The sequence below is a fragment of the Pagrus major genome, chromosome 6, assembly GCF_040436345.1.
Source record: "Pagrus major chromosome 6, Pma_NU_1.0".
Lineage (NCBI taxonomy): Eukaryota > Metazoa > Chordata > Actinopteri > Spariformes > Sparidae > Pagrus > Pagrus major.
The window spans coordinates 16,168,021-16,183,089 of record NC_133220.1 but is presented as its reverse complement, the minus strand read 5'-3'; the positions used below and the strand labels follow the sequence as shown (position 1 = coordinate 16,183,089).

General features: G+C 37.4%; 2 protein-coding genes across 2 annotated transcripts; one reads left to right on the top strand and one right to left on the bottom strand.

Moving 5' to 3' along the window:
- Positions 1-5,074: 5,074 nt before the first annotated feature.
- Positions 5,075-8,136, top strand: ppcs (phosphopantothenoylcysteine synthetase). The gene is made up of 4 exons (XM_073468631.1): positions 5,075-5,108; positions 6,335-6,869; positions 6,949-7,052; positions 7,421-8,136. The coding sequence occupies exons 2-4, from the start codon at positions 6,338-6,340 to the stop codon at positions 7,745-7,747; spliced, it is 963 nt and encodes a 320-aa protein (XP_073324732.1). The 5' UTR covers positions 5,075-5,108; positions 6,335-6,337; the 3' UTR covers positions 7,748-8,136.
- Positions 8,001-14,570, bottom strand: utp3 (UTP3 small subunit processome component). The gene is made up of 16 exons (XM_073468630.1): positions 14,406-14,570; positions 14,002-14,089; positions 12,871-12,927; positions 12,717-12,773; positions 12,543-12,636; positions 12,388-12,456; positions 12,170-12,291; positions 11,907-12,062; positions 11,742-11,813; positions 10,348-10,388; positions 10,164-10,260; positions 9,829-9,966; positions 9,582-9,718; positions 9,424-9,502; positions 8,410-8,517; positions 8,001-8,286 (listed from the first exon to the last, which is right to left on the bottom strand). Exons 1-16 carry the CDS (start codon positions 14,420-14,422, stop codon positions 8,197-8,199), a joined length of 1,422 nt encoding a protein of 473 aa, XP_073324731.1. The 5' UTR covers positions 14,423-14,570; the 3' UTR covers positions 8,001-8,196.
- Between the last annotated feature and the right edge of the window lie 499 nt (positions 14,571-15,069).

The following is a 15,069-nucleotide window of genomic DNA, read 5'->3' as shown; positions in this document are numbered from 1 at the left end:
AAATGAAAATTCACTCTTATAATCTACTCGCCTCCATGCTGACGGAGAGTCATGAGAGGTTTCACAGTCCACAAAACATTTCTGAAGCTTCACATTTAAACAGCGTGGCAGCACTCTCCAAATAGATGGGGGCTTGTTTTAAAGGGGCACTGTGTAGTTTTTGGAGAAGAAATTCAGACTCAGAATTTTAAAAATTACAATATTAATGAGGTAATAATACAAATTGAGAATTTTTTTTTTTTCGTATCTGAGTAAACAAGCTGTTCTCAGAGGAAAATAAGGTCCCCAGAACACTGAGTGAAGCTAGAAAGGCAGCAGGGTCCGCCAAATATAAACACAGCAAAACAAAATTAAACTGTGTTGTCCTTGAAGGTCAGTTTGTTTATTCAGTTTATTCGGACATGAAAACGAAGAGAGTTTGTTCAGGCATACAAAATCAGTCTATTAACATCTTTAAAATTAAAATTAAAATATCTTCCCCAAATCTACATAGTGCACCTTTAAAATATTTTTTTTCAAAACCCCGAAACTAAACATAAAATGGCTCCTCACGGCTCTTCCGGTGTAATCCCAGTCTCCAGAAGCCTCAAGATCCCATATTGATTTTGAAAAGACATTATTTACACCCTTGTCGAGCTTGTGCACCCACTTCAGATGGGGTGCATGTGAACCCTTTTAGTTAGTAGCTACAGCAGGGATCCAGGATGTGACTATTTTGATTACACATGCGGCCAAAAATCTGCCCATATAAACATTGTTATTGGTCGCACTGGTGCACCCTAAATTCAGTTATAAATTAATCTAATCTTTTAAAGAACTGAGGTTATCGCATTTTCTTGTTGCATGTGCTGTGATTTAAATAAAGAAAAGCATGTTTTTGCATCATTATTCCTGTTCACAATCATGTGTTTAAATAATAATAATAAATTAAAATGTATTGTTAGGTACACCTAAATGAAAACCTTAGGTGCACTGGTGCAACCATTGTTAAAAGTTAGCCTGGCCCCTGTACAGTGAAGATTCAGCTTTAAAAGGGGTGTTAAATAAATGTCTTTTGAGATTAATTTGGGTTTAAGAAGAGGAGCCATATGGAGCCATTTTATGTTTTTGTTTGTTTATTTTATTGTTTTTTTCACATTTTAAAACAAGTCAAAAACACAACGACAAAACTTCACTTAGCTTTCCATCGGCATGGTAGTAATGACTGAATTTTAAGGTGAACTTTTTCTTTAATAAGAGAAAACTTTTTGGCTGCAGACTGAGGTTCTGTTTGGTAATATTGCACTTATATATGATGATAATCTATTAATGGGGTTCACACACTTTCTAATAAGCCTTTAAACATGAAGTTATAGCATGTCAATATGTTGATAATAAATGTTTTTTGGTCCGGATGTGCTGCTCGTGTTTCCAGGAGTGGAAGTCATCCATCAGGGTCTTCCTGATTAATCACACAGCTAAAAGGGGTTTTATTAATTTTTTTACAACCTGGCAAGATGAAAGTTGTTTTTATTAATGTATGATAACAGGTCTGGCATTAGTTAATGAGCCAAACAAATTAAGGGTGCCATATCTTAATGTAGCACCAACAAGACAATATAAAATGAGGGAGCTATAAAAGATTCTGGTCCATGATTAAAATATTCATCATTTGGGAGTATTTGTTTAAGAGAAATAAAATAATTGGTAGAAAAGAGTGGACATGGACAGCACATGGCTGACAGGGCCGTAACCGGGAGTTACAGCCCCGCTAAAAATTTCCGTGGGCCCCTATTTTTATTTTATTTATATTGTGTACAAGTCACCTTTAGGTAGTAAAAAGTGTTAGTCTTTTCGACACCACAACAAACAAATACATAGATTACACATATGAGTTTGCTGCATAATTTTAGTTGCAGACCACTGTTGAAAAAAGACCTTAAAAAATAAGAGTGTCTAAATATGATCATTTATTAATTCAGTTCTAGTCATCAGCAGCAGTACACAGTATATCCCAGAGCTCACTGTCTACACCACGGTCGGTCTAAATGCTAGTGTCGCCCTAATGTAAATAGAGTAAATATGAGGGTGTGTATTCGCCCTTTAAATCCCACCATGTCTATCACACCATTTTACAGTGTAAACTGCACCTAAGGTTATTTAAGTGCAGTTTACTGAATTCCCAGAATGTTTTCTTTCCAAGGACATGGCCTCAGTGTCCTCCACTAAGTAGTCTGTTGAGTTCACATTGGCCTTATCGTAACTTTTCTAACCTCCTGACACATAGCTAGCTAGCTATTATGAGGTATACTTGAGTTATATCCTGTTAAATGGCTGATGGATGACATATGATATAGAAATAAATATGTTACTAAAAGGAAGGGTTAACATACCTGAACCATTTTATGAGTCCTTATAACAAAGGGCTGAAACATGTCATTCTGAGGCCTTGAGATTAGATTATGGCTCAGCTAATAACTGTAGGTCGTTTCAGTCTACTCAAAGGGCGCAAGCCTCCATTTGTAAGTAGCCTACATAACATGATGTCAGCGATGATAGCATCTTGAGTGGAAAGCAAAAAAAAAAGTATAGTATTTTATATAGTAGCATATAAAATCCCAGCTAGCTCTTTGCTAATGAATCAAATATTTTTGTATTCTTCTACAGGCCTATAATCTATTGGCCACATTTATTACATTTATTTATTATTCTACAATATGATAGTTGCTGTTTTACATCACATTGATATTATATCATTTTTAGATTTTATGCATATTTTCTATTTCCTATTTGACTCTTGAACTGACAGCAGGACTCCATGTAGCCTTTGGATTTATTTAAACCTGAACCAACTCACAGGCCTAATTAATTCATCTAACAGGTGGTGTCTCAGTAAAAGAGTCATTTGGTTTTTATAAATGTTAACATACTGTATACATCAACAACTTTTGAGGGAACTAGGTTAATCAACACAATCAAACTTGTATCAAAGAAAGCGGCCATGCTGAAGTGTTGTGATCAGCAGGGCAACAGCGCCTCTTGTGGGTTCATTAAATGAACTGCTGTTAATAAATCCTGAAACGTTAAGAATTAAAGTTTCTATGCAGACATTTCTAACGATGATTATTTGAGCACATGTGAGGAACCCCAACCCTCTTTACAATAATCCTCTGTACAGGTACATTCTTTCTGGATGTACTTGTATTAATCATATATATAACTGTCTAGATTGTTTTATTTTATTTTTCATTTCATGCTTCATGCTCATTTCATGTTTGTATCATTGCTAGTTTATAGGGGCACTGTGTAGTTTTGGAGAAGAAATTCAAAATCAGAATTTTAATATTTACAATATGAATGAGGTAATAATACAAACTCCATAACTGAATAAACAAGCTGTCCTCGGAGGAAAATAAGGTCCCAGAACACTGTTTGAAGCTAGAAAGGTGGCAGGGTCTGCCAAATAGTATGAACAGTATGAAATTGTGGTGTCCTTTAAGGTCAGTTTGTTTATTCAGTTTATTCAGTCATTAAAACAGTGAGAGTTTTGTTGATTTAACTTGTTTAGGTCTCCCAAATCTACACAGTGCACCTTTAATTATTTGCACACTTGTTGTGTGTGTACCATGAACCTACAGGTACAGGTAAGCTACATTTAAGATCAACTTGTAGATAAGATATCTCTAAAAGTTTACATTCAGCAAGGCAACATTAATCTTTTCCATTAATATTTATTTTTTAAAAAGTCTTTCCTTGCAATCCCTACAGAGGGGAATGTTGCTGTTTGTGGGTTATATCAAGTTACCAGAGCATATCCAAAAGAAACAGAAATATCAGCTATTAAATAGCAACAATATCTGAAATGGGCCAAAAACAATATGTGATATTTGTGGTAAATGTTTATAAACCTGTTCCCATGTAAATGCTTATCCATTTTTTAAGACCAAATTTTAAGGACTATTTTTCATGAAGAGTGCCCAAAGTGTGGGCCGAGGGCTGAAGATGGCCCGCCCTAAGGTTCAGTTTGGCCCGCCAGATTTCTTGCCAACAAAAAAGAGTAAAATTTGGTGAAAAAATGTTTATGCTGTTTTATTTTTTTGCAAGGTAAATTGTTTGTTTATTTTTCATCAAAGTTGTATATAATCTTTATATATAATCTTAAAATTGTGTATACACGGGATCAATGATTGTTAATTTTTCATAATAGTCTCAGCACTGGTGGGCAGAGAGACGCTTTTACGCATGCAGGAAGTCACTCAGTTAAAGGAACTTAAGATTCTTGAACCATTTTGCATCTTTACTATACAATTGTTCTAGGCTATAATAATAAACCATATTCTTAATTAGTATAGTTATATTTACACTCCTCAAAATTAGTTAGGGATGTGTAATAAAAGTCAAATAAAAAAATATTCACAAAACACAAAATAAAAATTCAGATACTAAAGCCTCTGAATAAACAATCAAGTGAAACACTAACATATCCCAATATTCCTAACTAATTTTGAGTAGCATAACTTTCTGTGGTTTTTCACGCTACCAGTAACAGAAGAAACTACACCTTGTCTCTTACGTGGCATCTCAAAGTCATTCAGTGCCATACTGAACTTCATTACTGTGCCTGCAAATTTTGATATGAATCTCGGTGGATGGGAGAGCCTGATAAACTGAACTGTCTTGCCTGAGAAAGTATAAAACTGTATGAAACTCACCTGAAATGATGATGTCAAAATGGAGCTTTTAATTTATGCCATTCCAACTATAAAAGGGGAGACAATACAGAAGATCCTACGAGCAGCACACTAATAAAAGTGTCTTTTGTCATGACTCTTGCTGAGTCAGTGGGACAGTCCAGTCTCAAAGATCCCCTTTTATACAAATTTCCCCTTTGCCCTCGTGGAGTCTGTGCTCGCTCATGTTCATAAAGCCTGAAACCTCATATGAAAGTGAGAAACTGACTGAGGGACGACTGACAGATGATGGTGGTGTAGTACCGCTCACGTCCACAGGGGGCGCCGACGGGTTTCCCTGTGCCTGAATAAAGACCAACGAGTGAAGCTCAGTGCTTTCAGGAAGTGCAGAAGTTGTTGTGAAGCTGCTCCGGACTGAGAACAACCTCCAAATATAAAGTAGGGCATTTTGCAGCTTTGTCTTTTAATATTAAGATAAAAACGAGATTTTATTTTGTATAATTGATGGTATTGTCACGGTGGTAAGTTACTGTCAAATAGCAGATAACGTGTCGTGGTGTGATTTATTTATTTATTTATTTTTTTTGTAAAAGAGTGCAGGAGACGACTCACCTGCCCTGTCCTCCTGCCCTGTCATATTACTGAACACATGTTCACTTTATTTTCTCCTCGGCAAAATGATCTAAAGAGAATTAAATTCCTTTAGTCAAGCAGCAAACAGACTTTTATTAGGCAAAATGTGAAAGTCAAGCTTCACCTGTGAACTTTACTTAGGTTTAGGTAGCCTGTATTTATGTATTTGTTTGTTTGACAGGGACTGCACAGCTTCTTGGCTGCATCGGAGTTAGCTGAAAGCTAATTTAGATCTGCAGTCCTTGGGCAGCAGACAGAGACAACGTCTCAGTTATGAGAATTACAGGACAACAATGAATCACTATACAAATCATCAGCAACATCAACAACAGGATTTCAAATCATTAAAACATGACAACAATAACAACCGGAATTCATTTTATTGATATGACATTACTGTAGGGATTAATAAGATCCTGTTAAAGTAAAAAATCTGATATTGATACATTGGCTGATAAAGACACATATTTTGCAATAAAACACTAAAAGTGGTTATCAAACACTTTTGATAAAAAGTTGTAACAGAGGCAGGATATTTTAAAGTTTAACAATAAACGTTATTGTCTAAAACTACATCATAATCTCAGAAAAACTAATTGGACAACACAAACACTGATACCAATGTATCTATCAGGCTCTGGTTTTTAATATTACATCTATCACCACCAATATTAATTAGGTGAAAAAAATATTAGACCTCACAGTATAATGTAAACCAGCTCTACATAGCTATATATATATATATATATATATATATATATATATATTTATATTTATATTTACTTATTTACATAGCACCTCTTAGAAATAAACTTACAAAGTGCTTTACAGTAAAAACATAAAGTCAACGCAATAAATTACATTACATCGACAGGTGTCACTTCTGTTAGCTTCCTCCAGACCCACAAAAGAGATTATACAACTGGTTAAACAGGCCGGCCAAACTTTTTAACCACAGGTCTGATGCTCTGTCCTCGTCCATCACTATTCTGCTACACTGACTCCCCTCTCCTCTCACTCTCTTTTATCAGGCTATGGCTGAACCTAGAATATCTTCCATTGATGGGAAGTTAGCTGAAGAATTTGCTGTTCCCTCCCATGTTGAGGAGGTGAAAGAGAAGATGGCTGCCTTTGCCATGCATCATGCTACAGCAGGTCGCAGGGTGGTTCTCATCACATCAGGAGGCACCAAAGTTCCCCTCGAGTCCCGCACTGTTCGATTCCTTGACAACTTCAGCAGCGGCAGACGAGGAGCCTCCTCAGCAGAGTATTTCATAGAGTCTGGCTACGCCGTCATCTTCCTGCACAGGCATCGCTCCCTCTACCCCTACACACGCATGTTCTCCACCATGAACATGCTGGATGCCCTGAAGTTCAGAAGTGACGATGGAGCATCCAGTAACTCTGAAGTGGTGGTTAACCAGCAGGTGCTTCCGAACATCGCTAAAGTGCTGAAGCGATACCAGGAAGTGAAAGAAAGCAAACTCCTTCTGCCTATTGAGTTCAACACCCTGTCAGAGTACCTTCATCTACTCAAAGCAGCAGCACAGGCGCTCAGCACAATAGGTATAACTTAACAAGTCAGGTTACAGCCGTGGCTCTTATTTAGGATGCTGTTCATAACTTGGTTTTATTCTGTGCTTAGGATCCAAGGCCATGTTTTACTTGGCTGCAGCTGTGTCTGATTTCTACATCCCAGCATCTGAGATGCCTGAACACAAAATCCAGTCTTCCAATGGACCTCTTCAAGTGAGTGAAACATTCCAACAAATGCTGATGTAATGCTGCAATTCATTGCAATTTCTGATCAAATACCAAAATATTGATAGTCTGAAAATGTTGTTCAGAGTTTACAAAATATTAACACAATGAGATTTTTGATAAATAATCAACAGTAATGTGGATATATTGACTTAGTGTGTAAGGGCAACTATTATAACAAGTAGAACAGTCTGGTAAGGCCAGAAAAGGAGATCACCTTATTGTAACGCAGCCTTTAAAACCAGGAAATGACAACACTTGTATATCATGATATAAAAACATCTAAAATCCAAATGTGCTGCCCAGATCTACTTGTTATTAATTAAAATATACCTTTTTTTCCCCCTCCCTTACAGCTCAGCATGAACATGGTCCCTAAGATATTGTCCCCCTTGGTGAAGGAATGGGCACCTCATGCCTTTGTCATATCCTTTAAGCTAGAGACAGATGCAACCATCCTGCTGGACAAGGCTCGGCGGGCTCTGGAGACCTACAGGCACCAGGCGGTCGTGGCCAACGTGCTGGACTCTAGACGGGGTTACGTTGTGGTGGTGACTCCTGAGACTCAGGCTGAGCTGATCCTCACAGAGGAGGATGAGAAGAACGAGGTGGAGATCGAGGACAGGATAGTGAGCAACCTGACATCAGCACACAACAAGTTCATAACTCGACAAGGGGGTTGACCGTAATCACCCACACTGCATGTTTGGGTCAGTGACGCAGCTCTAAGTTGTTGTGTCTGTGCTTTCCAGATCCTGAGCTCGACTTAAATTCATACTTGCCTGTTCCGCTGACAAGTTGCTGTATATGTTGTATGGTTCGATTACATTAGAAGTAGCTATAAACACATCTTGCCTTCCCTTGTCTTTTCAGCATGCTTTAAAAATGAGCCTCTAAGCTTTTAAATGCTGTCTCTGTACAGGGACGATATACAAGTTATTGAAAGTTTGTAAAATGTTTATTCGCACAGAAAAACATTTTGATGTCTTTTCTACAACAATGACCGACAGTTCAATTATTCAGTGATGTGCTTTACTACAAGAGTCACCCATAATAAACAACAAGTACAGTCCATTGGTGTTTCTTCAATCCCACGGTCCCACTCGGCAACTTATTTTGGATTCTCTCCTGGTTACTTAAGTTTGGTGCCCTTCTTGACACCAGCACGAATACCAGACATCTCTCCGCTGTATCTCGTCTCCTCCCGACGAACCTCACGGACCTGGTGAATATGAAAAACAGTCTTAGTGTCGACTTAAGCTCTTGATTTCCATCTGATGTGCCTACAGACAATTCTCGAGAAAAAAATACTTGTAATATTCTCATCAGCGTGTGGAATACAAACCTGGCCCTTTCTGCGGATTTTGGCCCGTCTGAACTTCTCTTTGTTCTTGACTCTGGGATTGCGGTCAATTTTCTTCCTCTTTGGTGTCAGCCCCTTGTTCTTGGCCATCTGTGGAATTAGTAGAGGTACATAATTAGAAAAAGTGCTCAAATGTGACAAAGAATAACATGTTTATTTTTTTATTTGATGGGGAGAGAGCACATTAATGAACATCAATGAGAGGGGAACCATATATGTAAATGTATGGGGAACATACATTTCTTTTAAAGATGTATCTAGAAATTTTGCTTAAGTCTCAATGCCAAAGGGTCTAGAGACCACAGTGATTAATAAATACTCAGACACGTGAGCTACAGTGAGGCAAACACTTTGAAACAACTCAACTTCCACTGTAGTCCATATTCTTGTACTACATAGACGGATACAATTTGTGATTCAAAGAGTATAAAAAGGAGACAAGTATACATTTCAACCTTTTAGATATTTTTCTCTCCAAACAAAGAAGACTTAATGCTAAGACTAAATGTTAAATTAAACCTGTTGATACAATCGAAACCAGTATAAGATTATCAAATAAGGTGAGGCTACAACAAACAATTATTTTCACTGTTGATTATTTTCTTGATTAATTGCTTGGTCTATAAAATGTCTAAAGGGGGAAAAAAATATCATCACGTCCTAACATCTTGTTTTTTCCACAACCCAGTGATATTCAGATTACTGTCAGAGGAGTAAAGAAACCAGAAAACTCAATTTGATAAATCGATTATCAAAATAGTTGGCGATTTGATATTTGACAACTAATCAATTACTTATTGCAGCTCTAAACTCCAGGTTGTTATTTGAGCATTAAAGTTGACATTAAACTCTGCAGTATACCTTACACTTAAACCCAAAAACAATATGTCTATCTAGGCATATTTTCATCTTCATACTGTTCAATATTGGACCATTTCAGTTAACTCTGACTGTAAACACTAATATTTCAGCATGTAAGTGGTTGTAACTCAGTACCTGGTACGTGATTCCTCTCTTAGCATCACCGTCAGGCGCTTCCTCCTCATTGTCATTCTCATCATCATTCTCTCCCAACCTGCAACAAATTGACAATTCATCAGATGCCCCACTCCATTATGTCCCAGCTGCCATTTCAAGACTCAAGTTATTCTTACTCTTCAGCCTCTGGGTCGTTGCCCTTTCTCTTCAGCTTCAACCGCTCCTCCATCTGTTTGTAGAAACGCAGAGCTGCTTCCTCATCCAGGTCAGAGTCCAAGTCCTCCTCAACCTCAGGCACAGCTGCTCCAGAATCCTGCAAACAAATGTTCACTTGTTACCAGTCAAGTTACATATTAAACATCAGCATCAGCTTCAAACTGAGGATGTCCCACAGGTCTGAAAAAAATCATACATAAATCTCACCTTTTCCTTCTTGCTGGAGACTCTGGTCTTCTTGCCCGCTGCTGTTCTGCTGCCGGCCTTTTCTTCCTCCTCACCAGCTAGTAGCTTGCGATATTGTGGTGCAAGTCGAGCATCTACTGCACCAAGTTCATTGATGAGCTGCAGGCAGGTATTGAAGAGTCAGGAACACATAGGATTATAACTAATGTTTACAGTTATTGCTGCCATTGTCAAACTGTAGTGATATTAACAGTGGCACACTTCAGAAAGTTGTCTGAAATAAAAGGGTTTACAGCATACAAAGTACATTCACTGTCTAACTGGCAGCAGGTGTTAATGTCGAAGTGTGGACTTACATTTCTGTAGGTGAGCAGTCTTTCAATCACAGGATGGTTATGAGCTGGGATCCGTTTTGCTTTAAGCACCATGTAGAAACTAATGTTTGTGCAGTAACTGCAGCAGGAAAGAATCATCAGTCATTCAATGGAGGACTGTGACAGGACTTTTGCAATATCTAATTACAATTTAAGGACAACTTACTTGAGATAAAGCTGCTGTTTTGTCTTGAGGTAGTCAGCACCCTTTGGAAAACCGAATGAAAGTCATTCAGATTCACATACTTGATTTCTATGTACATGACATCACACATCCACACCACAAGCTTACGACACAGCACCACGTTTCTCCCTTATGTACTCTACAGCTAGAGAGAGGAAAACCCTGATCATTAATAAATATAAGAATAGCCATTAGATTACCCCAAATAATTTAATGATCAATATAATGTTGTGATTACAGTTATTTTAACAAAGTAATAATGCTCATAATAGATTTCAAGAGCAATGGCTCGTACACCCCAGGTTTAGCAGCTTGTGGGAACTGTTTTCATAACAATAAAAAGATGAAGGCTCCTTTAAAATCCTTAAATATGCAAAAATAATATTTGGTCACCAGGGGGTAGCAAAGCCAATGTTGAAAATCCATCACCTTTTACGTTAAAATGACAGACTTGCTAGCAAACAGATGCTTATTTACACATCCAATAATTTCGTAGCAACTTCTTCATTAATTTAGAGTTGTTGTTATTAGTTGTTGTTATTAGCCCACTGATAATGTTGGTACAATATTCTCTTTTTTCTCTGTTTTTAGTCTCTAACAACCAACTAACGAGGGAAATATCCGGCTCTTAAGCTGCTAAATGTTCCATTACACATTCTATTATTTATTCTTATATACTTTTATTTAGTATATTACTACACACTATGTGTGTATTACAATGTCACGTGCAATTATCCTGTGCAAATTGTCCACCTCAGATTTGTATGTGAAAAGTGAGTGTACACAGTCTTTATTATTATTTGTATTTTATTATATTTCTATTACTCTATTGTGTATCCGATCTTTCCTTTGCTTTTATCTTGTTTCAATTTTCTTATCCTTGACTCAATGTGTAAACTGCTATAACACATGAATTTCCCCAGTGAGGGATCAATAAAGTCTTATCCCATTATGTTCACTAGCTGGCCTCCAACTCTGCCTGTCTGCAGTTTAGTGCTGAACAGGTAGCATAAGTATGCTTTTAGAGATATTTTCAACAGAAACCAACTGCCTGCTGCAGCCAAAAACAAACTATGAGAGCCGTGAGAGTGAAAGTTGTGGAGGGGAGAGCTAAACGAGGAGCTGAAATTCAATTTAAAGCTCTGTAAAGTCGCATGGAGCTTCAGATTCAGATATTTCTCTTTAGGACCATCACACATGTGACCTCTTTCACAGTCACATTGTTTTCACATTCATAATTTAATACACTATGTTACTGTTATTATAAATAAATAAATAAATAAATATATATAAATAAATACATATAGACTATAGCTGCTTCAAATTCAAAGTCTGGTGACAAATTCACAGCTGGAAAAGAAACTAAATGCACTCACCTTTCCTGGTGGGATCTTTCCGTCCTTGACCATCTGTACGAGGGGCTGCAGCTCATCCTTCAGTTCAGCGAGCTGCAGACATCATACAGTAACACATCAATTACATGTTTGTCTGTGGAAAATAAGCAAATACCTTTTGGCTCATTAAATCTGAGGTTGTTTTACCTTTGCCTTGAAGTCTTGGATAAGTTCAAGCAGTTCTGGCGACTCCTTCTTCAGAAGTTTCATCTTCTCCTTCTGGGACATCTGCTTCAGGTCTTTCACAATCCTCTCCTCCTTTTCAACGGTCTTGTTTTCATCTTTCTCCTCCACAGCAAACTCCTTCATTAGACAGCCACATAAAAACAACCAAAGTTAACAAAAACATGGTTTAGCATCACATGTGGATTCAACTGCAGGTGTTGATGAGAGGTTTACAATAAAAATACCTGGAAAAGGTTTAAATCATAATCCTCCTCGCTCAGATTTGCAGCTAAACGGTTTTGGATATTTTTAGCCTCTTCTTCTTCCTCTTGTTCCTCAGTTTCCAACTCTTCTCGAGACCTCCCTTCTGTTATAACAAAATTATTATGTTGCATCAAACGTACAACAAAACGATCATGAATTGCCTCGATATTTATTATTGCAGGAGAGAAAAGATGCTTACTGGTGGCCACATAGTCAGTGTCATAATACATCTTCTTCTTGGCTCCCCACGCCATTTCATTAGGAAGATCTGAGGAGGACAACAAACTTACAGTTAAATAGGCAAAGATGACAATAAACCAAATGCTAAACATAAACTGTTGATTTTATGTTCACCTTCATCGTTTTTCCCCTCTAGATCACTCTCCATATCTTCCTCTTCTTCCTCCTCCTCCTCCGACTCAGAATCGTCCAGAGCCATCACCTCCTCCTGTAAAATTTAGATGAGCTTAATTTGTTCATGAACTACATTCCTTTCCCTGATCCAAAATAAGACACATAAGCCATCACCTCATCATCCAGTTCCTCCACGTCGCTCTCGATCTGAACACCACTGGCGAGAAGTTTCTGTGGCAAAGAGAACACAGCCCAAAAAAAAACTTAATATATCTATGAAACAGCACCATACACTTACAAAAGACCACTAACACTGAGGTAAACTTACTGCAATCTTCTCATCGTGAAACTCATCGATTTTGTCCTTTGTGTAACTTGCTGATTTCTAAAATGGAAGAGAGGAGACGTGTTTAAATCTGTCTGACGGCACTTTTGAAAGTAAAGACCCCATCCCACAGCAAAGTTGATGTGGTGATAGCTGGGAGAAAAATCGTTTAATCAATAACACAATATGAGACTAGATATCATCAGATTGTGGTTATTATAAGAAAGTTACACATTTCTGAACTTATTATTTGTGAGCTTTAAGTTTAACTGCTTAGGCCTTCTTTTCCACAAACTACTGATTATTATTTTGATAATTTAGAGATAAGAGACCAGTATGCAGTCAATATACATTGGACTTGTTTTTAATCACGTAGCTCTAAAACATCTTTTTCAAATATTTGACAGTTGGAGAGGTGACCTTGTGACCAGAGGGTCGCGGGTTCAAATCCACAGGAAGGATAAACCCTTCTCCAGAGGAGCTCAAATGACTCAATTTTTAACTAATGATAATAATAATGATATTTCTTTAATATAGCACCTCGTTTAACAAGGTTACAAAGAGCCTGTACAGTCAAATAAAAAAAATGCTGTGCAGATAAGTTAAAAGGCAATTAAAATGACGTAATGCAAATATAAAACACCACAGCCAGTACAACTAAAAACATAAAATCAATAAAAGCTGGACAATGACAGAAAACATTTAACTGTGCATAGGTGTAAGCAAACCTTGAGCATGAGTTTATGTCAACAGCTGTATGTTTCTAGTTTAAAAAAAAAATGTTTTTAAGCTTGCTGTGGCACAAATTCCCCACTTGAGGCAAATAATAAACAAATTGATATTAAATTGGATTGAAATAGTATCTCATGGCTGCATACAGTATAATACGAACTTTCTTCTTCTGCTCTCAGTATGTTGAACCTCTATTACTTGTTGATTTCTATGGTTTCCCCCTTGTGCGTATAAACAGATTACATTGTACATATGATTGACATAATTTAAGCACCTTTATCTAATACAACCATCTACAACACAGACACGCATACAGGGGCTGTAATGGGCCTTTCAGTCAGTGTTATAAACCACACTAGTTGATGCAGACAACAACACAGCAGCCTAGCTGAGCCCTCTTACCTTATCAGGGACAGGCATGTTCTTGTAGCCTTCAGGGTCATCTTCATCATATTGTTCTGTCTTTCTTAGCCTTTGTAAGGGCTTACCCCTGAGAGGCAAAAGAGAGGAGAGGTCTGAGCTGCAGTATTTACAGGATGTTTATATCATTGGACAATCTTGTAACGCTTGGTCTTGCTGGGATCTTCAAGGGTCCTGGGTCAGGTCTAGCTAAAATAGGTAAAAGTTACCATAACACGACGCCCTAACTGTTAATGACCACAAGCAAACAGAGAAAACAGTGACGGGAGGATCACTAGGTGCCTCAGTGTTGCAGCACAGGGATGCTATGTTTGGAGTTAGCATAACAGTCACATTTACTCATGATAATGCGCAGCCAGATATTAGCTAACTTTAGCCAAACTCACCTTTTTGCTCGAACCATGATGGAAACGAGTTATACTTGTTTGTTACACGTAAACAAACAAAGCGAGACTTTACAATGACAACCAAAAAACACGCTTGAACGCCACTGGTTATATATGGAAATTAAAAGAAAAGAAAACTGTGAAGAGCCAGTTGAGTTGTACACATTCCCACACTGGTCTCCATGTGCTTCCGGGATTTCTTCTTCTTCTCTACTTTTGACGGCGGTACAGAGCACCGTGAACGGTGCATACCGCCACCTGCTGCACTGGATCATATCACATAATTTTATTTAGTTGTGTTTTTAAGTTTTAAATGATTTTTTGTATGTTAAAATAAAAGAAACAAAAAATACTAATGCACATAGAGGGTAAAAATGATTTAGCTTTATTGATGACCTTGGCAAAAAAAAAAAGTATGTATAAATGTACAAAATGTATTTTCTTTAAACAACGATGATGATTTTAACCAAATAGGGGGAAAAAAAGATATTCTTGTATCTAACTGAAAATTGACCTTGTTTGAGAAGATGGAGATCTTTCATAATCTACCTCACTCCCATTGTTTGTTTCCAAGCCTGATTAATTCTTTAATTGGTCGTTCAAACCCTGCAGATAATTTTAAATAGGCTTTAAAAGCTCTGTTAAAGAGGGCTGTCTTTCTTAA

Bases quoted from the DNA above. Each gene is read 5' to 3' on its own strand.
- utp3 (XM_073468630.1), bottom strand. The intron at 12,292-12,387 runs GTAAGCATCTTT...TTGTTATAACAG, and splicing joins CACTGACTATGTGGCCACCA to AAGGGAGGTCTCGAGAAGAG. The intron at 9,503-9,581 runs GTAAGAATAACT...AATTTGTTGCAG, and splicing joins AACGACCCAGAGGCTGAAGA to GTTGGGAGAGAATGATGATG.
- ppcs (XM_073468631.1), top strand. From the start codon at position 6,338: ATGGCTGAACCTAGAATATCTTCCATTGATGGGAAGTTAGCTGAAGAA. The intron at 6,870-6,948 runs GTATAACTTAAC...TTCTGTGCTTAG, and splicing joins ACAGGCGCTCAGCACAATAG to GATCCAAGGCCATGTTTTAC. The intron at 7,053-7,420 runs GTGAGTGAAACA...CCTCCCTTACAG, and splicing joins CTTCCAATGGACCTCTTCAA to CTCAGCATGAACATGGTCCC.